The 18,756-nt window shown below is 28.0% G+C and overlaps 1 protein-coding gene across 1 annotated transcript; it reads right to left on the bottom strand.

Moving 5' to 3' along the window:
• Positions 1–376: 376 nt before the first annotated feature.
• On the bottom strand, positions 377–7,945 carry LOC107445589 (uncharacterized). Its single transcript, XM_043047910.3, has 4 exons — positions 7,761–7,945; positions 4,099–4,320; positions 2,903–3,605; positions 377–2,083 (listed from the first exon to the last, which is right to left on the bottom strand). The coding sequence occupies exons 1-4, from the start codon at positions 7,809–7,811 to the stop codon at positions 1,773–1,775; spliced, it is 1,287 nt and encodes a 428-aa protein (XP_042903844.1). The 5' UTR covers positions 7,812–7,945; the 3' UTR covers positions 377–1,772.
• Positions 7,946–18,756: the final 10,811 nt, after the last annotated feature.

The raw sequence follows: 18,756 nt of genomic DNA, 5'->3' as shown, positions 1-18,756 counted from the left end.
AGATGTGTCAGATCTTGAATATAAATTGCAAACTTCAAAATTTAAGTTTGTAAAAGCATTATGTGATAACATTAATAACATAATGGATAATTAATCATCTTTTCATTTTGTGACTCAGCAAAATTAATTGTTCACCTAACTTACAGCCAAATCAAATATAAATAGTCTTATCTTTGTCCAAAATCTGAACAAATACTGGTTTTGAAGCCTGCTTGTTCCTCTTCAAGCAAGGCTTATATAGCAGAACCAGTTAAACCTCTTTCCTTAAAATGGAGGTAAATATTTACATTGAAAATGAAGTAATTAGGAAGCTGCGCTCCACTTCTGTTGTATATTGTATTATAGTGTTGGAAAAAGTATACAAGAATGACTAAAATTTTTAAATTTATAAATAAATATTTTTATTATTTTTGATAACTACAGTTAAGTGATACTCTACAAATACACAATAACAATTTTCATTTCAGTAATTATGAAAACATATAGAATTGGAAGAACATCATTTATATAATAGGAAAAAAAATAAGATTATGAATGACTGCATTACTGAAGAAGTATAATCAATCCATGGATAAAAAATTTCATAAAATATTTAGAAATTTAAAAGTCAAAACATGCAAATCTAAAAGACAACCAGTTTAGCTATGTGATATACGAGAATTTTAAAAAAAAAAAAAGTCTTTGATAAACAGCAATTTTGATGTCACTTCAATTTATAAAAAAATTCTTTTAGGAGATGTTACTTTTTAACTTAAGATACATTAAAATGTTTTTAATTTGTATGAAGAACATTCAATTTGGTATCTCTCTTTCATATTGACTTTAGGTTTTATAGCTTCAAAATTCAAACATTTCTGCACATATTTAATAAACTTCTAAATGTAGTTATTATATTGAAAAATTTAAAATAACCATTAAGTAGAACTTAATTTTTTTCTTCAAAATTTGTGTAACGTATTTTAATGTTAAGAAGTATGGAAGTGTCATTTATATGTTAATTTAATAATCTTATATTTCAGATCACCAAGATAGCTATCATAAGAGCTAAGTACAATTTTAAAATACAGGATACATTTATGATAAGAGTATATAAGAATAAGACATAAAAGGAATTGTAAATATCTAAATACAACAGTGCTGAAGTAAAGATGCATTCAAATTATTTTAAATTTAATGATAATAAAAGTTGTATTTTAAACAAAGCTAATATTCTAAATATATTATTAGTATCTTTTCAAAGAGTACAATATGATTGAGATGGATATATGCATTTTTAAGTTATTTTCCAAAAATTCATATTCCTTAAAATCATACAAGCTTTTTTCCCAATTTAAAAATAAAAGTTAAGATAAAATCTTGCGGTATAGGTCTAGTCCACTTCTTATTCCTGTTGTCTATTTTAGTATCTTCGATAGAGGTAAAATAAAGCAGATCTGCATCATTCAATTTAATTTCACACAACTATATTTTCTTAATTTTTTAAGGGATGAATAAAAATGCATAATTACATATACTACTATATAACGTTAAATGAACTAAATATGAGAGAAAAATCTATTCAGATTTTTGAGTAATTAGCCATTATAATTTCATATAAAATATTGAAAAGTTATTTATTCACACTATTAAAACGACACTGCAAGACATTAAATGATTTCAATTCAAACATCACTGTTTAAGCTCATTGGTATACAGTAAATATTTACAAGTAATGAAATTAAATAACAATGAATTTGATGATTACAATAAATAGTTCACATGAGTAAGAGTCTTCAGTGAGCTGCAGGTATAATGACTTGCAAAACTGAGGGTGCAATGGAAAGAGAACAATGGTTTTGAATGATATCAGCTCGTAAATCTGATTTTTGAGCAATGTCTTTAGAGTATTTTATATTAGTTAATCTTCCAGTTGAATGACGTTTAACGTGTTTTGCCAAGTGGTCACTTCTCATAAACTTCCTGCTACAAACATTGCAGACAAACTTTTTCTCTCCGGTATGTGTGCGCTTATGTCGTGATAACTCATCAGATCTGGAAAATTTTCTATTGCAGTTGGCCCAAGTGCAAGCAAAAGGTTTCTCACCTAAAATACAAATATTAATTCATATAATATCCCACAATCAAAAAAGTGAATATTGATTCATATAAGTAATATTATTTTTTGACTTTAACTGCCAAAATATAATTACTAAAATTATGTATAATTCTTTATATGAATTGTAAAGAATTAAAAATTTAAACTAATTTGTAAAAGAGCATTCAAATATTCTGTTTAGAATTAATTTTGAAACATCCAACTTATACTTCACAATGCTTGTCTTAAATTATATACATATATGTGTATCAAACCTTGTAGCACTAACATAAATTTATTCTGTCTCTATGCTTATCAATTGGTATCTATATTGCAGTTGGAAGTTATTATGTTACTAAGTTACATTTATGTACCAAGAATCACTTAATACAGCTTATGATTTGCTTATTTTTGCTGAGAAAGGAAGAGGGGATATACAAATTGTACTTACACGACCTACTTACTTTGTTCGTAAGAAATCTTTTTTAAACTATAAAATTTAGGGAAAATTGAATTTTGGAAAAATAAAACTAACATTCGGAAAAAAGTTAAGAAAGGGTTAAAGAGTGTGATTTTCTTAATTTTTCTCACAAATGTGTGGAAGTGTCTAAAATTACTAAAAGTTTGGTTGTATAATAATTGAATAGACCCTAATCTTTTAATGTTTTAATTGTTATCTATATAGGTTGTTAAATAACCAATTTTACAGGATCAAGTAATATTGAAAATGAGAAAGTATTTCATAAATATTGCTACTGAATTAAAGTTTAGGTTTTAAGCGTTTAACATGCCTTTTTAAGTTTAATACCCAAATTGACAAGTATTTACCTGTGTGGGTTCTAAAATGAGCTTTCAGGTGGGAACTTTTGAAATAAGTCTTCTTGCAGTTTGGATAAGTACACTGGTATGTTCTTTTGCGAGTATCTTCAGAAGCTTTTGATGTCCTGGTCAACAAGAGAGGTGCGGGAGCAATCAGCCTCTGCCGTTCTTTAGCAGAACACGATATCACATTCGTCACAAGAGATGGTGAAGACGTAACAACTAATTGCATCACAGGTGATGTTGTTGAAGAAGTAGACAACATATTTGAACTATGTGTTTGAGGAACATGGGTAAAAATTAGAGTCTGAGATTGAGCAGGTGAACAGTTAGCAACAGCAGGAATTATAACTGTTGAAGTAGAGATTTTTGGTGCGATAGCCACAGGTTTTGTAGATTGTGTGACATAAGTATTAGAGTAAGGACTACTATCTATGGCTCTAATAGGAAGCACAGTTGCAACAGGAGTTACTTTAGTATAAACAGTTGGTAGAGAATTACGTATTTGAGGCACAGGTGAGGGGTTAAGTTCCTTTAGTTGTTTGTTTTTAGATATATTTACAGTTTGTGATGAAGAAATAACACTATCAGTCTGAACAGTTTTTGTAAATGCACAGGTGGACTTGCTTGGAGGTGCCTTAACAATGACTGAAACTGGCATTCCCGTAATTGGAGGAACTGGTGTTGATGGTGGAGTGTTTGTAAGAAGAAGCTATAGAATATAAAATATATATCAATTAGTTTTGATATACCAGTTTGAAAAAATATACCATTTTATTAAATAAAATGGGGATATTTCTGTATCAGTATCTGTTCACTTCCAACTACTAACGCCAAGGCCCTAAAAAGATTTTAAACTTGGAAAACTTTAAAAGAAATATAAATGTTGATGTTTGGCTAGGGATTGATACAAGTTATATCAGTCTTTTTCTAAAGTGTTTTTAGAAGGGTGGCCCACCCCCTTTTAAAGGGCACTAAAATCTAGCAGCTAAATATAATTCATATAATTTGCAAAATTAGTGCCCTTCAAAACTGAAGGAGTCGTTTTTTATTTAAGGGAACTTTGATTATACCCTTCTGAGATTATTTTTTTTTTTTAAAGTTTTCTGGCAGCATACTGTAAAATTTGGCATTTATTTAGATACAAATACGGAAATCTTCCCAAAAAATTTAAATATTTATACTTTAGGAAGAAAAATAATTACCCTAGCTAATTCCGATTCTTGAAGAGGAGTTTTCGGAGTGATATCTTCTAGCTCATCTTCTGAATGAGATGGTGTGAGATTCCCATGATGTTGTTGCTCTGTATTATTTATTTTGTAATGATGTATAGATTGATGTTTGCTCATATAAAGTAGAGTTTGAACAGCATCCAAATCTGGGTTGTCTAGTGTTGAATTCGAAGAATACAAAGGATATGTGTGCTCCTGAAATTAAAACATGTTAAAATTAGTTTAATTTAAAGTAATAACCCAAATAAAGATGAACAAGCTTCAGTCAGAAGTCTTTAAACTTTATATTAAATTAAAAAAATAAAATAATCTTGTTTCTAGGTTGAAACTATAATAGTTTAATTTATAACATCCATACAACATTTCAAGTTCCCCTGTGGCAGAATTTTTTTTCGAGCTATCTGTGACAAAACTCTCTAGCACTAATATCTTTCTGCACGATACTTTTAATAATAACTAATTAATTTAAATTAACTAAAGCACTGTGTTTACTAAACGAAAAAAAAAACTTTTCTTTTTTTAAATTGAATATGTAAGAATTTTTTATTCTAATATTATGATTCTCACATTTTGTTGGGGGTGCACAAATTATTTTCTTCAAATTTTGTTAATTGATCGAATAATTGCCGAAAAGAAGATCGAGGACGAAATTGCACGAATCGGAATTCCCAAATACGTGTTTCGTTTGGAGATTAGGTTGTTATAATAGAAAATACAGTTTAAAAAATATTGGATTTAAAAACTAGAAATCAATAGCAATAACTGCCAAAAATTCAATAGAATCATTGCCTTAAAAAGTAAATACTCAAATGCACATGTAGAATATTCCTTATTGTTTGAAATATATCGAGAAAATCAATAACTGCCGAAAATACAGCCCAAACATTACATCGATTTACGATACTATCGGTGTAAATTGAGTGTGTCAAAAAGTGATTATCTAAATGTACAATTCAAATATTACGTATAAATTTTTTGTGTAGAAAAGAGAAGTAATTTTTTTTTAAACTTTTCGAAAGAAAAATCTTTCTGCAAGAACTCTGTAAAGTTATGTGACAATGTCGCTGCGAGTCTGCCATGTGGTCATGTGCTATCTTACTGTGCTAAGTAACACTTTGCACAAAAGATTGAATTCAAATCATTCTAGTATCACAACACTTATAAATTAAAAACTATAAGTTAGCTAATTAAAATAAAACAATGAAAAATTAATGTTTTCATTGTTTTATTTTATTTAATTTTCAATATTTTATTATATTTCTTTTTAAATTTCTATAATTGATTTTCTATTCCATTTGTGGATAATGGATAAAAAATTTTTTTAGGGAGAATGCTAATTTTTAATCATTCATTTATTTACAGTACATTGCTTAATCTCAAAATAAAACACAAAAAAAATATTGTTAAAAATATTGTAAAAAAATAAGTTAATTAATGTGCATTTAATGAAAATTGAGGAACTGAGAATTGGAAATTTTAAAGTTGTTACACAATATTTAAAAGAGAAATTTTAAAAATTGTTAGATTATATATTTTGAATCTAAATTTGATTATTTATAATTAGTTATTCATTTCAACTTCTTTCTATGCTTATATTATAAATTGAGTTAAATACTATATATTTAATTTATCAAAAAATATATTGGATACTTTTTTAAACATAATATTTTATTTCTGAACTTAAATTTGTTTTTTAAAGTAGTAAAATTTTAAATAGTTGTCCTTGACTTATAGGACAAAATTTCTAGTAGAACAAAATGTAAAAAATCAATTTGAAGTGTTTATTTTTCATAAGCATGATAAGTTTTTATTCAATTTATTTGCAAGCCTATTCTTTTTTATTGATTGAGTGTTATTATTTTTATTTAAAAGTTTTAATATTCAGAATTAAATTAACTTGATTATTTATTATTACATATTTCAGTCTTTCTTCACTATTGTAATTAAGTATATGTTTCTACAAATATACATATTTTGTGGGAGTAATAATTTGCCCCTTGAAGTATTATAAATGGATTAAATTGCAATATTTTTTAATCTTTACTTTTCCTTTAATTTTTGAAAAAAATAATTAATTAATAACACCTGAATTAAGAAGTAAATAAGCACCCAAGTAAACTTATCAGTCAAGTTTTGTCACTGTTGTTTGTACAGGAAGAGTGGAGGAAACTTATCACTATTCTTATCTGACATACTTCTTTAATTAAATATAAGATTAGAGATAGACATGCTTGGACTCTGGACTAAAAAGAATGCAATATAAAACTAATGAAATAGTTTAGTAGTGACTTTGGCCCTTGAAAGTGGATGATGGTCCCCCCCAGAGAAGTATACAATGATATTTCTGAATTTTTCTAGATCTTGTATTTGCATTTTATTTAGAGAAATATCACTATGTTATACTTATTTGCTATATAGTAGCATGTATATATTTAATACAGTCTTAGAAATTAGTTTTATCACAGATAAATTTACTAAATTAAATAAAAAATGTTTTTTAACTAAACATCTTGTATTTACATTTCAACTAACCATCTTGTATTTACATTTCAATGTAAATTATGAACTAATAAAGTTTTCAGAATAACTAGATTAATTTACAGAAATATCAAGACAATATCTTAAATTGATACTCTAAAAATTTATTTTTTTATTGGTTTATAAAATTTGTCCAATTACAAAGAGTTAGTAGGAAAAACATTCTAAGTTCTATTTAAAAAAAACACTCAAATTTCCAAATTAAAGAACATGTTAAGTTGCTCTATGTTAACACTCATATTTTCAGGTTTAAGAACATGTTGAGTAGCATTTTGAAAAAGCTCAAATTTCCGAGTTAAAAACATGAATAAATGAACAGTAAATTATGGAAACTTATTCTGCAGATTTAAACAGGTATGTTTTCTGCAAACATTGTTTAACTAACAGCAGCTAGATGTTTTTATACACTCCAAGATAAATAACTGAACATATTATTCTATTTTATTTATTATAAACTGTTAAATTAAAAGAGATTTTACAAAACTGTCTAGATAGAAATATTTACTAGTTATCCTTCAAATTGTTTTACATTTAAAAATAAAAATTTATGATACAAAATAGAACCACATTAACTGAATAAAATAATTAAAATTGCTGTTCTTACATGAAAACTATACATTTTTATACGAAAAATTTCTATACTTGATTTAAAACATTTATTAAACAAAATAATTTAAGAAAATTCATTAAATTTCAAAATACTTAAGAGTTCTATTTCATTAAAATAAATTCATCTTCAAATTAATTATATTAAAATATGCTGAAAATTAAAGAATTATTAATAACAAAATTAAATTAATTAAAAAGAATGAGATTTTTAAAGTTAAGGATAATTAAAAAGTTAATTGTGTAAGAAAAGATAGGAAAGCGAAGCGCTTCACAATCAAAACTAATTATTTTAAACAAATATATTAACAATCTCCTTCTTTTAATGAATTTAGATGTTTGTTTTGTGTTATGCCAATTATTTGCTATTGTCACAACACTCTACAATCATCTTTGTGTCATCATAACACACCAACAAAAACATTTTATTCCACTTAATTCAGATACTAAATAATTGAGTATATGAGATCTAATTTTTTTCCGGTACTTACAGCGAATATATGAGGGGGTGTATTTGGTGGAGAAAACATAATGCTAGCCATAATACTTCAACATTCAAATTATATTTAAAATTTACTTTCTGATCTTACTAAAAAGTCGGTTCCCGCTTTAACGCTGGCTTATATTCACAAGAAAACGGGCTTGTGTACAAAGGCTGATTTGAGTTGACCATGTGGGCATGCCACTGATGAACGAATCAGAATCGCGGGTGTTTCGAGGGCACGGCTGCAGTGGCCAATGGGAGCGCTTTGTTCACGTGAACACTGCATGTTTCCAAAGGTGCTGAGCACGTGCTCATAGAATGACAGTTGCATGGGGCCGTGGTGACAGTGGGGCAAGACTGCATGGCGTTGCTCGTGGTTAACAGCTGAGCGAATTTAGTACCTTTTTGGTTCGATTATATTTTAGTAAACAATGCGTTTCATTTTAATACTGCACCCCATGATTGTTTTTATTATGAATATTATATATATTTTCAGTCATAATTAATATATATGTTTTTATTTGGCCTCCCGTAAGAGTTGTTTTGACGAATAATAGTGTGTTGCTATGCGGTTTTATAAAATGGGACGTCATTGAGACACACCTTAAAATTGAAGAATATTTAATTTTAATTCATAAATTTTGGTTTTAAGTGAATTTCTTAATCTTTTTTAATGTAACGAACCTTGACATAATATCCTTTAATTTTTTTAATTTCTATTGGAAATGAAACCAAATTGTAATGGAAGTTACTCTTTAATGACGAATAATACGAAACAATGCTAGAAACGGTCAAATAATCAAAATTTATCAGAGAAAAAATTCTCGAAAATCGTTTCCTTTCAATTAGCTATTATTTATGAATAAGGTTTGAAAAAGTTTCAGCATTTTTGCCCAGTTAATAAAATTTTATCTTGGAGAAATTCACGAAATCGAAAACTGTTTCCCATTGTTTTTTTTTAATTTGCTATTTTAATTAGTAGCTTTAATTGAATCAGTATTTTCAATAAGCAGCATTTTGTTCAATCGTAACATGGAGCAGTTTTTTTTTTTTTTTTTTTTGTCTTTTTTTTTGGAGCAATGTGTTCCATTTTAATGAGAGCTCTAAAGTCTCTAGTTATCATCGACACGGAACATATTTCTAAGAGCTCAATTGCAACTCTATTAAAATTTTGACTAGAGTCTATTAACTGACTCTTTGGAAAATATTAATTTTAATATATGTATCCACAATTAAAATTATATTTCATATTATAACAGTTGAAAAAATAAACTGTTCAAAATGTTGAAATTTTACGAAATCATGATAAGAAAATTAGCTGGTTATCATTATCCAAGACACGCACACTTACCAATTTATAAATATCTTAAAACAAAAGAAGATTCTTTAGGAAACATCCTGGAATTAGAAAACTATTACAAATGATGCATCGAGTTCATTTGAAAATCTTTTTAATAATACTTTTCAAATGAGTTGAATAAATTTGGTTTTAGAATTAATGTAATTTTTCAGTAGTTCTATCGAAATAGGCTTAACATTCAAATGACATAAATTAAATTTGTGATAAATTATAATTTAAATATTTGTCACAACAATACGCGTAGTATTTTTGTTTATGTACTAATTATAAATATTTGTGAAAATGATTTTCAAAAATTTATTTCGTTCTTTTTTAAACTTTCAGGCAGCGAAACATTTTATCACGTCACGATTAATAAAACAGCATGTTTTGTATAATAAAGCATATATTAAACACTGGGTTTATTTTTCTTTTGATCATATTTTAAATTGTTTTCGTGTTTAACGATCTGACAAAACGTATAAATAATACTTGATATTATTTAACACTCTAATACTTCAACTAAAATTATTAATACCACTAGTAATAAAAAGGCTAATATTATTATTTAATTATTGTACACTAATGACTGAATAAAGTCAGTTATAATTTTTTCATCAAACTAAAAACATTAATAAATTGCAAAGAGAAGCAACTTGAATGAAAAGTTAATTATTTTAGATTGGAAAATATTTGAAAAAATAAATTAATCTTGGTATAACAAGTCTTTATTTACAATTAGATATTTACTAATTTTTAAAATTACTTCTATGGAAATAAATGTGCATAAAATCAAGTGCTTATAATTGAAGTATATTTATTGATAACAAAACAACAAATTATATTACATATGAGCACATAAGAATAAGAAATGAATAATGGGGAGGGGGGTTGGAATTATAATTTAAAAGTTACATTCTTATCTACATTTATAATTTCTTAAAAAAAAAAAAACTATTTTTTCTTCTTAATTTATTAACTTATTTCTTGTTTCTAAGAATAAAACATTTATTATCAACGAGATTTGATATCAATGGTTTATTATTACAGCTTTAACTATGATATATTAGTTAAAGGAGTACTGCATACATAACATTTTTAAATAAATCAGTGATTTAAAATAAATCGGTGATTTAAAATAACGATTCAAATCAACAATTTTTTTTTTAAATTGAATATTTTTAAATCATTCCAACTCTGCTTTTTATTTTTCCTTGAGATTTTCCTCAGCTGATTGTCTAAGATTGCCCTTCAATCACTCACAAATCGGCAACAGTTAAAATTGTTAATACAATTAATTTTTATGACATAAAAGTTGAATTTTGATAAAAAGTTCTATGCTGTTATTCATTAAAATTACTCTCCTGATATAAAGGAACAGCAAATGAAATGAAATTCACATTTGGAAAGATAAATTATAATGACTCGCATGAATTATATATCCAAGAAATTCCAAAAATTTATCCAAAATTTAACAAATGTAAAGGAAGACTTGTCATAAAATTATTAAACAAACCGGAACTTTCGGTGGTCATAAATTTTAGCTGCCATGAGCAATCGTCCAGTTCGCCCACCCCTAAGCATGGCCCTTTTTTATAGAACATAATTTTTAATAAGAAAGAGTGGGAGCTCAGGGGATGTAGCGTTCATCTTCCAATGAGGTGAACCGGGTTCGAATTCCACCGATAACTGGTCGATACGAATTACGCACCCGGCTTGCACCGACCGCCGTGCTGGCGTAGAATATCCTCTGTGGTAGATGGATCATGGGTTAGAATCCTCTTGCCATCAGGCTAGAGGGAGATTTTCGTATTTTTCATCTCCATGTAGCGCGAATGCAGTAAATTCCATCAAAAAGTCCTCCACGAGGGCAAATTTCACCCGATACTTGATCCAGGAGTTTCCTTGTCTTCTGGATTGGGTTCAAAATTACAAGTGCTACGGAGTTGAAAATTTGTAGTCGTAAACTTAAAAAATTGGTCGGCTGTTCAACGACGGTTATAAAATAAAATAGTCTGAATCAAACAAATTTTGCAGACAACAACAACAATTCCTGCATAATTTTTTTCCACCTGATTTTAGTGTTGCGTTCGACGATTATTCTTATTATACGCTTTAACTGTATTTACTGTCAAAATCAATATACATATTTTTTTCCTCCCCTTAAAAATTTGTTTAATAGATTTTAGTGTGTGGCTATGGGGCCGTTCAAAAAGTACGTACATCCCGAAGGGGGGGAGGGGATTTGCTATTTTGTACGGTTTTGTATGATGAGGAGGGTGGGAGGTATTTTACAAAGTGCGTACAAAAAGTTGGGTGTTATTGTTTAAATAATTTAAATTAATAAATTATATTAAATAAATATTTAATTTTTTTAAAACATAATTATTTTAATTTTTATGAAAAAGGGGGGTAGACTAATAAAATGTACGTACTCTAAGGGGGGGGGGAGAGTAAGACCTTGTGTACGGTTATGTACGAAGGGGGAGGAGGGGGTTAAAATTTCTCCATTTTTGTGTACGTACTTTTTGAACGGCCCCTATGTGGTCAACTCTTTGACGCAGAAGTTTTATTAAACATATTTTTCATACTTTCTTCATTATTTTGTATTAATTTAGATCAAAATAAGAGAAAAATTTTATATATTCAGCGTTTTAAAAATCTATTTTTAGGAAATTCTGCATGAAACACCGGTGTCTTTTTCTGCGTTAAAGATGAACTCTGCCTATTACGGCTCACTTCCAAATAATAATATTTTTTCAAATTTACACTTATTTAGATCTAAGAAAAAAAGAGCTATTGAATTTAGAAATTTATTTAATTTGCAAAACTAATTATTAATGAATTTTTGAATATGAGTGAAAAATAATTCGAAACTACTTTTTTTGGATTTTATATTTTACTACAACTAATCTTAACAGATTTCTTTTATAATTAAAAATTACTAAAAATAAATTTTTGCTTGCAATTGGAGCTCTAGAAAAATATATATAAAAGGACACCGGTCTTCCATCTGCATCAAAGTGTTAATAGAATTGGTAGGTATTGTGACACCTTGAAGTTGAGAACAATTTAAAGTTATAGTATTCTTCTTCTATTGGCATGACAGCCCTTAGTGGGCCAGTGCCTTCCCTATAACCTCCCTCTTTTCTCATCTTTTCTTTGCGATTGTTCTCCAGTTAGTAATTAAGATTTTGAAATCTTCTTCCACACAGTCAAGCCAAAATTTATAGCATTATAAAAATAAGCGACTAATCTAATAGTTGATTAAAAAAAATAATAATTTAACTAATGTAGTTAAATTGATATTTCTTATATAGCTAATATAAAATATTATCAAAATAACTGCTTTTTAATTTCTTTTAAAAATTCATGATACATCGATTTTTTTTTTAAATACATATATTACGTAAGAAAAGTGTTAGCATTTTTTTAGCTTTGGCAAATAATTTAAAAGAATATTCACGAGAAAACCTTGAGAATTGTTCAAGACTTATTGTATATGGTAACAACGTTCAAATATTTTTAAGGAATGCTAGAATTTTTATCTGGTTTTTAAATAGCTTCTAATGCGATAACTACTGAATGATATTTTTGTTGAAAGATTATTTTAATTGCTTCGACCTAGTTTTAGTATTTTAAAATGAATTAATAAAACAACATGCACTATATGTCTTCTCGTTTATATTTTCTTCGATTTACACCATTTCCTTTTTTTTTTTTTAATTGCTAGGTGGCTCTGCTCCTGCTCTTTCCGTTCGACAACCCCCGTGATGGCTTTTTATTCATCTTTGTCCCCCCCCCCTTAAAATTTTATGCTTCAATGATCATTTCCTGTAATACAAACAAAATGATAAAAAAATGATGCTATTATTCGTATTACAGAAAATTACTATAATTTATACAACATTTCCTTAAAATGTTAATCGCAAGAAAATGAACGATTACTTGGATTGGATAAATAATCAACTGTACTTGAAAAAAAACAACAAAAAAAAAACGCTTCAACTTCGGATTATCGAATCTGTGATACAATATGATACATTTCTGGGTGAGATCTTCCAAGATCTGTGATACATTTTCTTGGCGCGGAAATGCCACTTGTTGGCTTCATAAAAACCGGATCGATGAATAAAATTTAGAGTCAATAAAAATGATCTCTGCTGATATAATTGTGTGCAAAAACAAATTTACCAATTATGAAGGAAAGAACTGTTTTAAATAAATAAACAATTATGTTTTTAGTTTAAGTTTGCGTTTAATTTTATATTATAAAACTTAGCTTTAAAAGATGAGAAGAGGTTTGCTTGTTTAAGATGCCTAGATTTTTTTTCTATAACTTTTGACTCTAAAATTAAATAATCATCGTTTTTAGAGCACTCTGACTGCAACGAGATGTTGTAGAGATCGTCACTAATATTTTGAATACATTTAATCTTCTTATTTGTTTTGTTAATATTTTTTGTTTTGATATTCTTTTGTGTTTCCTTATTTGACCTTCTCTGAATTTGGTGCAGAGGTTTGCCCGGTTACAGGGAGAAGTTTTGATGGTCTTTTCGAAACGTTTTCTGCAACACTAAATCTAAGGAAAAGATTCCGTGTCTCCCAAAAGTGGGCGTAAATAATGGAGGTCGCTGAACAGAGGTGGTCTTTCCTAAAGGTTACCATCTGCAAGCCGATGTCACTAATGTTTTAATTTTTACAATCAAATTTTCTTTTCCTTACCTAGTCGTAAATTTAAAAAAAAAAAAAAAGCGAATTTTTTTTTTCTTCTTTCTTCCCGTCCAAAAACAACAAACTCATAATTCTTTTCGCTCCACTAAGAAGCGTTATTTCTGTAATTCAAGGCTACACATTTATAGCCAGTAAATAAACATTTCAATAACAGTTGTTTACTACTCTGTTTCAACTCACGCGCCATAATTGTATTAATACTTACTACTTTACTTTATTTGCAGTATTCATAATTCTTTATTTACTGTATTATTTTTCAGAAATAAAACACATCTTTTACTAATAAATTTTATTACTATTTCAAAGATTAAGTCCACATTATCGTCGCTGTCTTTTAAATACATATTTGTTCAGGGTTTTTTTTACGAACTTTTTTTTTTTAATTGTAATTGTTTTAGAAATTAATCCCAATGATTAATGTGTTTTGTTAACAACATATTTGTTTAGGTTTCTATTACGAACTTTTTTTTCATTTTAATTGTTTTAGAAATTTGTCCGATTGATGAAGTGTATTGTTAGTATAAAATTGAGATAATAAGTTTTTATGACAGCAGACAATATTACGTTTTTTTTTTTCTTCCTTTCATTATTTTTATATTAAATGTATGTTTTGATTTGCATAGATTAATAATTAAGATTAAAGTATTTAAAATAAATATACTTAGCACACTGCTTTTAAAGTTGTTTGTAAGTTATTGTTGTCTGTATGCGCATAATTCATTGGTTTTAAACATGAGCAAAAGTTGCATGAACATTGAGCATGAACATTGGTTTTAAAAGCTTTAAACATGAGCAAAAGTACGTCTTCAGTTAAAAAGAGCGGGATCTGATAAAGAGTGAAAATGAAACTAACAAATCCGCTATTGAAATTTCAAATGAAGTCACATTTCTTTTATTAAGAAACATTTCTACTCACTCACTAGTATAATCAGTAAGTATTTGAGTTATATCGAATCAAATAGCTTTTATTTTCATTAAAAAAAAAAAAAAAAACAGGGTACGTAGCCAAATTATTCAACAAAAAATAAGCACTTTTCAAGCACTCAAAAAATATTTTTAAGCACTTTAAAAAAATATCATAATTAGGCAGGGTTGGAAATTTTTTGACAATTGGGTATAATATGAAAAAAACACAACTACTTCGATTTAGTAGGAACAACATATGACGCAATGCTAAACGAATGGAATTTAGTTGTTGTTTATTTAGTTATTGTTATTAGTAGTTGTTGTTATTTGTTTTAGTTGTTGTTGTTTATTTAGTTGTATTTAGTTTCAATAACTTTTCTTTATAATGCAATAAAATCTGGCGAGCAGCTATTTAAACGATCGAACACTTCGTTTGTTTATTTGTGGTTTGAAGTTAGGCTCGCAGAAAATGCCGTTCATGGGTTAAATTTAGTAGGAACAACACAATCTGTGACGTAGACTATATTATACCCAATTGACGGTTTTATCTTGTTTAAACCGTCATGTCAACAAAAAAAAAAAACTTTGGGCAATATTTTTGACAATTGTCAAAAATCATGAAATTTTGAATCATGTGAAACGAATGACGTTTTCATACGCTACGGACTGACAATTCGCCGAAATACATTGGGGTTGAGTTAATTGTGAAAACGTTGAATCGAACTATGTGAACTGTGTCTTTCTGCATAATTCGAAGCGAAAATCAACATAGTAAAGGGAAAATCTCATTTTTAAGAAGGGAAAATTAAGCACTTTTTAAAAACCCCAATGAAAAAAAGCACCTTAAGGACTTTTAAAAAACGAAATTAAGCACTTTTTAAAAACGCTACGCACCCTGAAAAAATAGTTAAGAAATTGGATAAATTCACTACTTGTTTCTTATTTTTAAAAAATTAAAGTTTACCGTAAAACGACGCTTAACACACAGAATCTTTATTCAATTAGAGCGTATCTTTTTCTCCGCCTACAGTCGTTTTTTCTTTTCCTTTTGGTTTCAGTTTTCACGTAACCACTACCTTAATAATTGCTACGTTATTCAAACGCAACTGGGCAATTATTCGAACACTTAATACATAGCATGTATTATCGTAATACATTATAACACAACTGGAAATATCATTTCTGGGAACATTTAAAGCCATTTTGTAATCCTTTAAAATTGTAAACAATTTTCTTAAAAAATTTTTGTGAAAAAAATGGTGAGAAATTCTAATTTTTCTTTGCTATCTAATAACAAGTGTCATTTAATAATAATAATGTTAATTATAAAACATTTAACCTCTTTATTCTTTCCATCAATCTTGTGTTAAGGCATACAATTTTTACGTTACATGGAGGGAAAAACAACGAAAAACTCCCACGACAGCCCCGACTACAAGAGGACTCTAATCCAGTGTTCCCAAAGTGTGGTACGCGTACCCCCAGGGGTACGGGAACAGTTTATCGGGGGTACGCATTCTTATGCGAGATATCTTGCAACAAACGAAAATTTCAAAAATTTTTATTTAAAAACAAAGCTAGCCATGAAAATTTACGATTACGTATTTTTCTATTGGCTATTTTTTTGCAGAGTTAACAGTTAATTAGTGGTGTTAACAACCAGTTGTGATTTTTAACTTTTGTAAAAAATTTTATAGTAAAAAATACATTTATTTTTTTATTGGCGGTGCACAGCGTTACGAAAAAATTTAGAAAGGGTACACAAAAGTCATAAGTATGGGAAACACTGTTCTAACCCATTATTCGTCTACCTCTAAGGATATTTTACGTCAGCACTGTGTTCAGAACGATCCGGGGGCGGATTCCGATTGTTTTTGCTATATTTTATAGACTCCATTTATGAAAATTGCTATACATAAACTTATTGAACATTAGTAGTCGTGAACCCAGGTCGGCTGTTCAACAACGGATATAAAATATACACAAACTTCGATTCGCTTGACGGAGAATTTTTGCTAGAATGAATAATATTTCTCCGCATTTTTATACTTCAAAAGGAAAAATAATAATAAAAAGGAAAAAAATTTACGTTTCTTATTTAGCTGCAGAACGTATAAGTTTTATATATATTCTCACCTAAATACATAGCTGATTTTATTTCTTAGCTCTTTTTCTAATTATAGAGATGCTTCCTAACAACAACAAAAATACCCATTTCTAATTTTAAGAAAGTACGATTTCTATTTGTTAAAAGTATGCTACATTGAAAATATAAAATTTTTTTTCATACGAATCTTTCTGTACAAATTGTACTTTACTGCACTATACTTTTCTCCCCCTCAACTTCAGAAAATCCTAATAGCGTACCTTGGTTAAAAATAAATAGATTTTTTATTAAAATAAAAAGTTCAGCATTTTAAGAAGAAGCGAAAAAAAAAATACGTCTCGGTTTATTTCCAAAAACTCAAGTGCTGTTTCAGCCTTGGTTTCATCCATCTGTATTTGCGGAACTCCGCCTTTCAAAGCTTTTTTGTCATATTCGTTGCATCTTCCTGAAAAGTTAAATATTACGTCATATCCTGAAGTCCGACCTTCTTTTGGAAAGATGGGAGTTGCCTATGACGTAGAACGTGAAACTAATTTCAAGACAGCTCCTCAGGATTTTTTTATTTTTATGGAGAGAAGCTTTAAAAAAGATTCACGTTCTTTCTGCACCTGCTTGTGCAACATTTAATGTCATTATTTTGGAATAAATTTTAATCGGTTTATTCTCTTTTAAGTGTTTTGTAATCCAATTAATAACCTTTTTTTTCTTAAGCAGAGGCGTGTGTGGATACCCATGCGGCACACCTTGTTTAAATGTTCCTGTGTAGAGGGGTATTTTCACTGGTAGGTGCACATAAAAACCTATTTAAATAAATTAAAGAATACAAAACACGCTCCTTAAAAAGGATATATTTTAATAAAATTTGGTACTATATATTTCAATAAGATATTATTTTAATAAAAATTAGGCACATCTAACCGAAAATTATTTTGATATATTATTTTCGATATAGTAATTCGAATCGTGATGTTCATTTTCAGTCAAAACTTCATTTATAAATTTGCTTCCAAATCATCCTTAAATATTTTCCTGTAATCCAAACATTTACCTGTTAAAAAGTTTAATTAAAACAAAAAAAAGTTATAGATTTAGAGTTTTACTGAGTAAATTATAGCTTTGGAGTTGCGAGTATTCTGTTTACTATACTCAATAAATTTTTTTCCCCAATTGTAATAGGTAAAGGTGTTTCCGCGAATAATCATTTGAAATCGAAAGAAAAGAATATGGAAATATGGCTTAAGAATTGACTGATTTCCTTCATTGCTAGACAATTATGTTATAATGAATCATAAAATGAGCAATTTATATTTCTAATTCGATTGATGTACATTGAAATTATTATTTTTATTTGTGGTGATTGAAGGAAATAAGTTAAAATTGCTATTTTTCATTTTGGTAATTTGTTTTTCCAATTTTTCCTCTGTCTTTGATTGGATGCTACCTTTGGCTAAACGCCTGCCACTGTTTTTAAATTTTTTTCTTCATTTATCTTCTTAATTAAGAAGAAATAAGAATTGTTGCTGTATAACATTTATGAAACAAGCTATTAAGGAACTTGAATTCTGTTTTTCCTTAAAGTACAGTTTTATAAAAAGTGGAGGTTATTGAGTTTCTCAAAGTTCTTTTAAACCAATGAACTTTTTATTGTTGCGGAATTAAAAACTATTAAATAGTTTTTTGATTTTTAAAGAACTGAAATAATAAAGTAGATTTTTAATTTCTGTCCCCCTTTTTTTCGCTTTCTGGAACAAAGGGCAAGAAAAAGAAGAAAAGGAAATATTAAATCCGACCCCTTTCTTCAATTCAACAATTGATCAAACGATAATGGTGTCTCTTCAGTTTAAGTACCGTTTTATCTTATTACTAAGATCTATCTGATCTGATCTGATGGATGATGTTCTGATCCGGATTAGGACC

Source organism: Parasteatoda tepidariorum, chromosome 4, assembly GCF_982258835.1.
Source record: "Parasteatoda tepidariorum strain Cologne lab strain chromosome 4, Ptep-v5.0, whole genome shotgun sequence".
Lineage (NCBI taxonomy): Eukaryota > Metazoa > Arthropoda > Arachnida > Araneae > Theridiidae > Parasteatoda > Parasteatoda tepidariorum.
The sequence above is the reverse complement of the archived record's forward strand: the minus strand, read 5'-3'. Positions and strand labels throughout refer to the sequence as shown.

Bases quoted from the DNA above. Each gene is read 5' to 3' on its own strand.
- LOC107445589 (XM_043047910.3), bottom strand. From the start codon at position 7,811: ATGGCTAGCATTATGTTTTCTCCACCAAATACACCCCCTCATATATTC. The intron at 4,321-7,760 runs GTAAGTACCGGA...TTTTAATTTCAG, and splicing joins CACCCCCTCATATATTCGCT to GAGCACACATATCCTTTGTA. The intron at 2,084-2,902 runs GTAAATACTTGT...TTTGTATTTTAG, and splicing joins TCATTTTAGAACCCACACAG to GTGAGAAACCTTTTGCTTGC.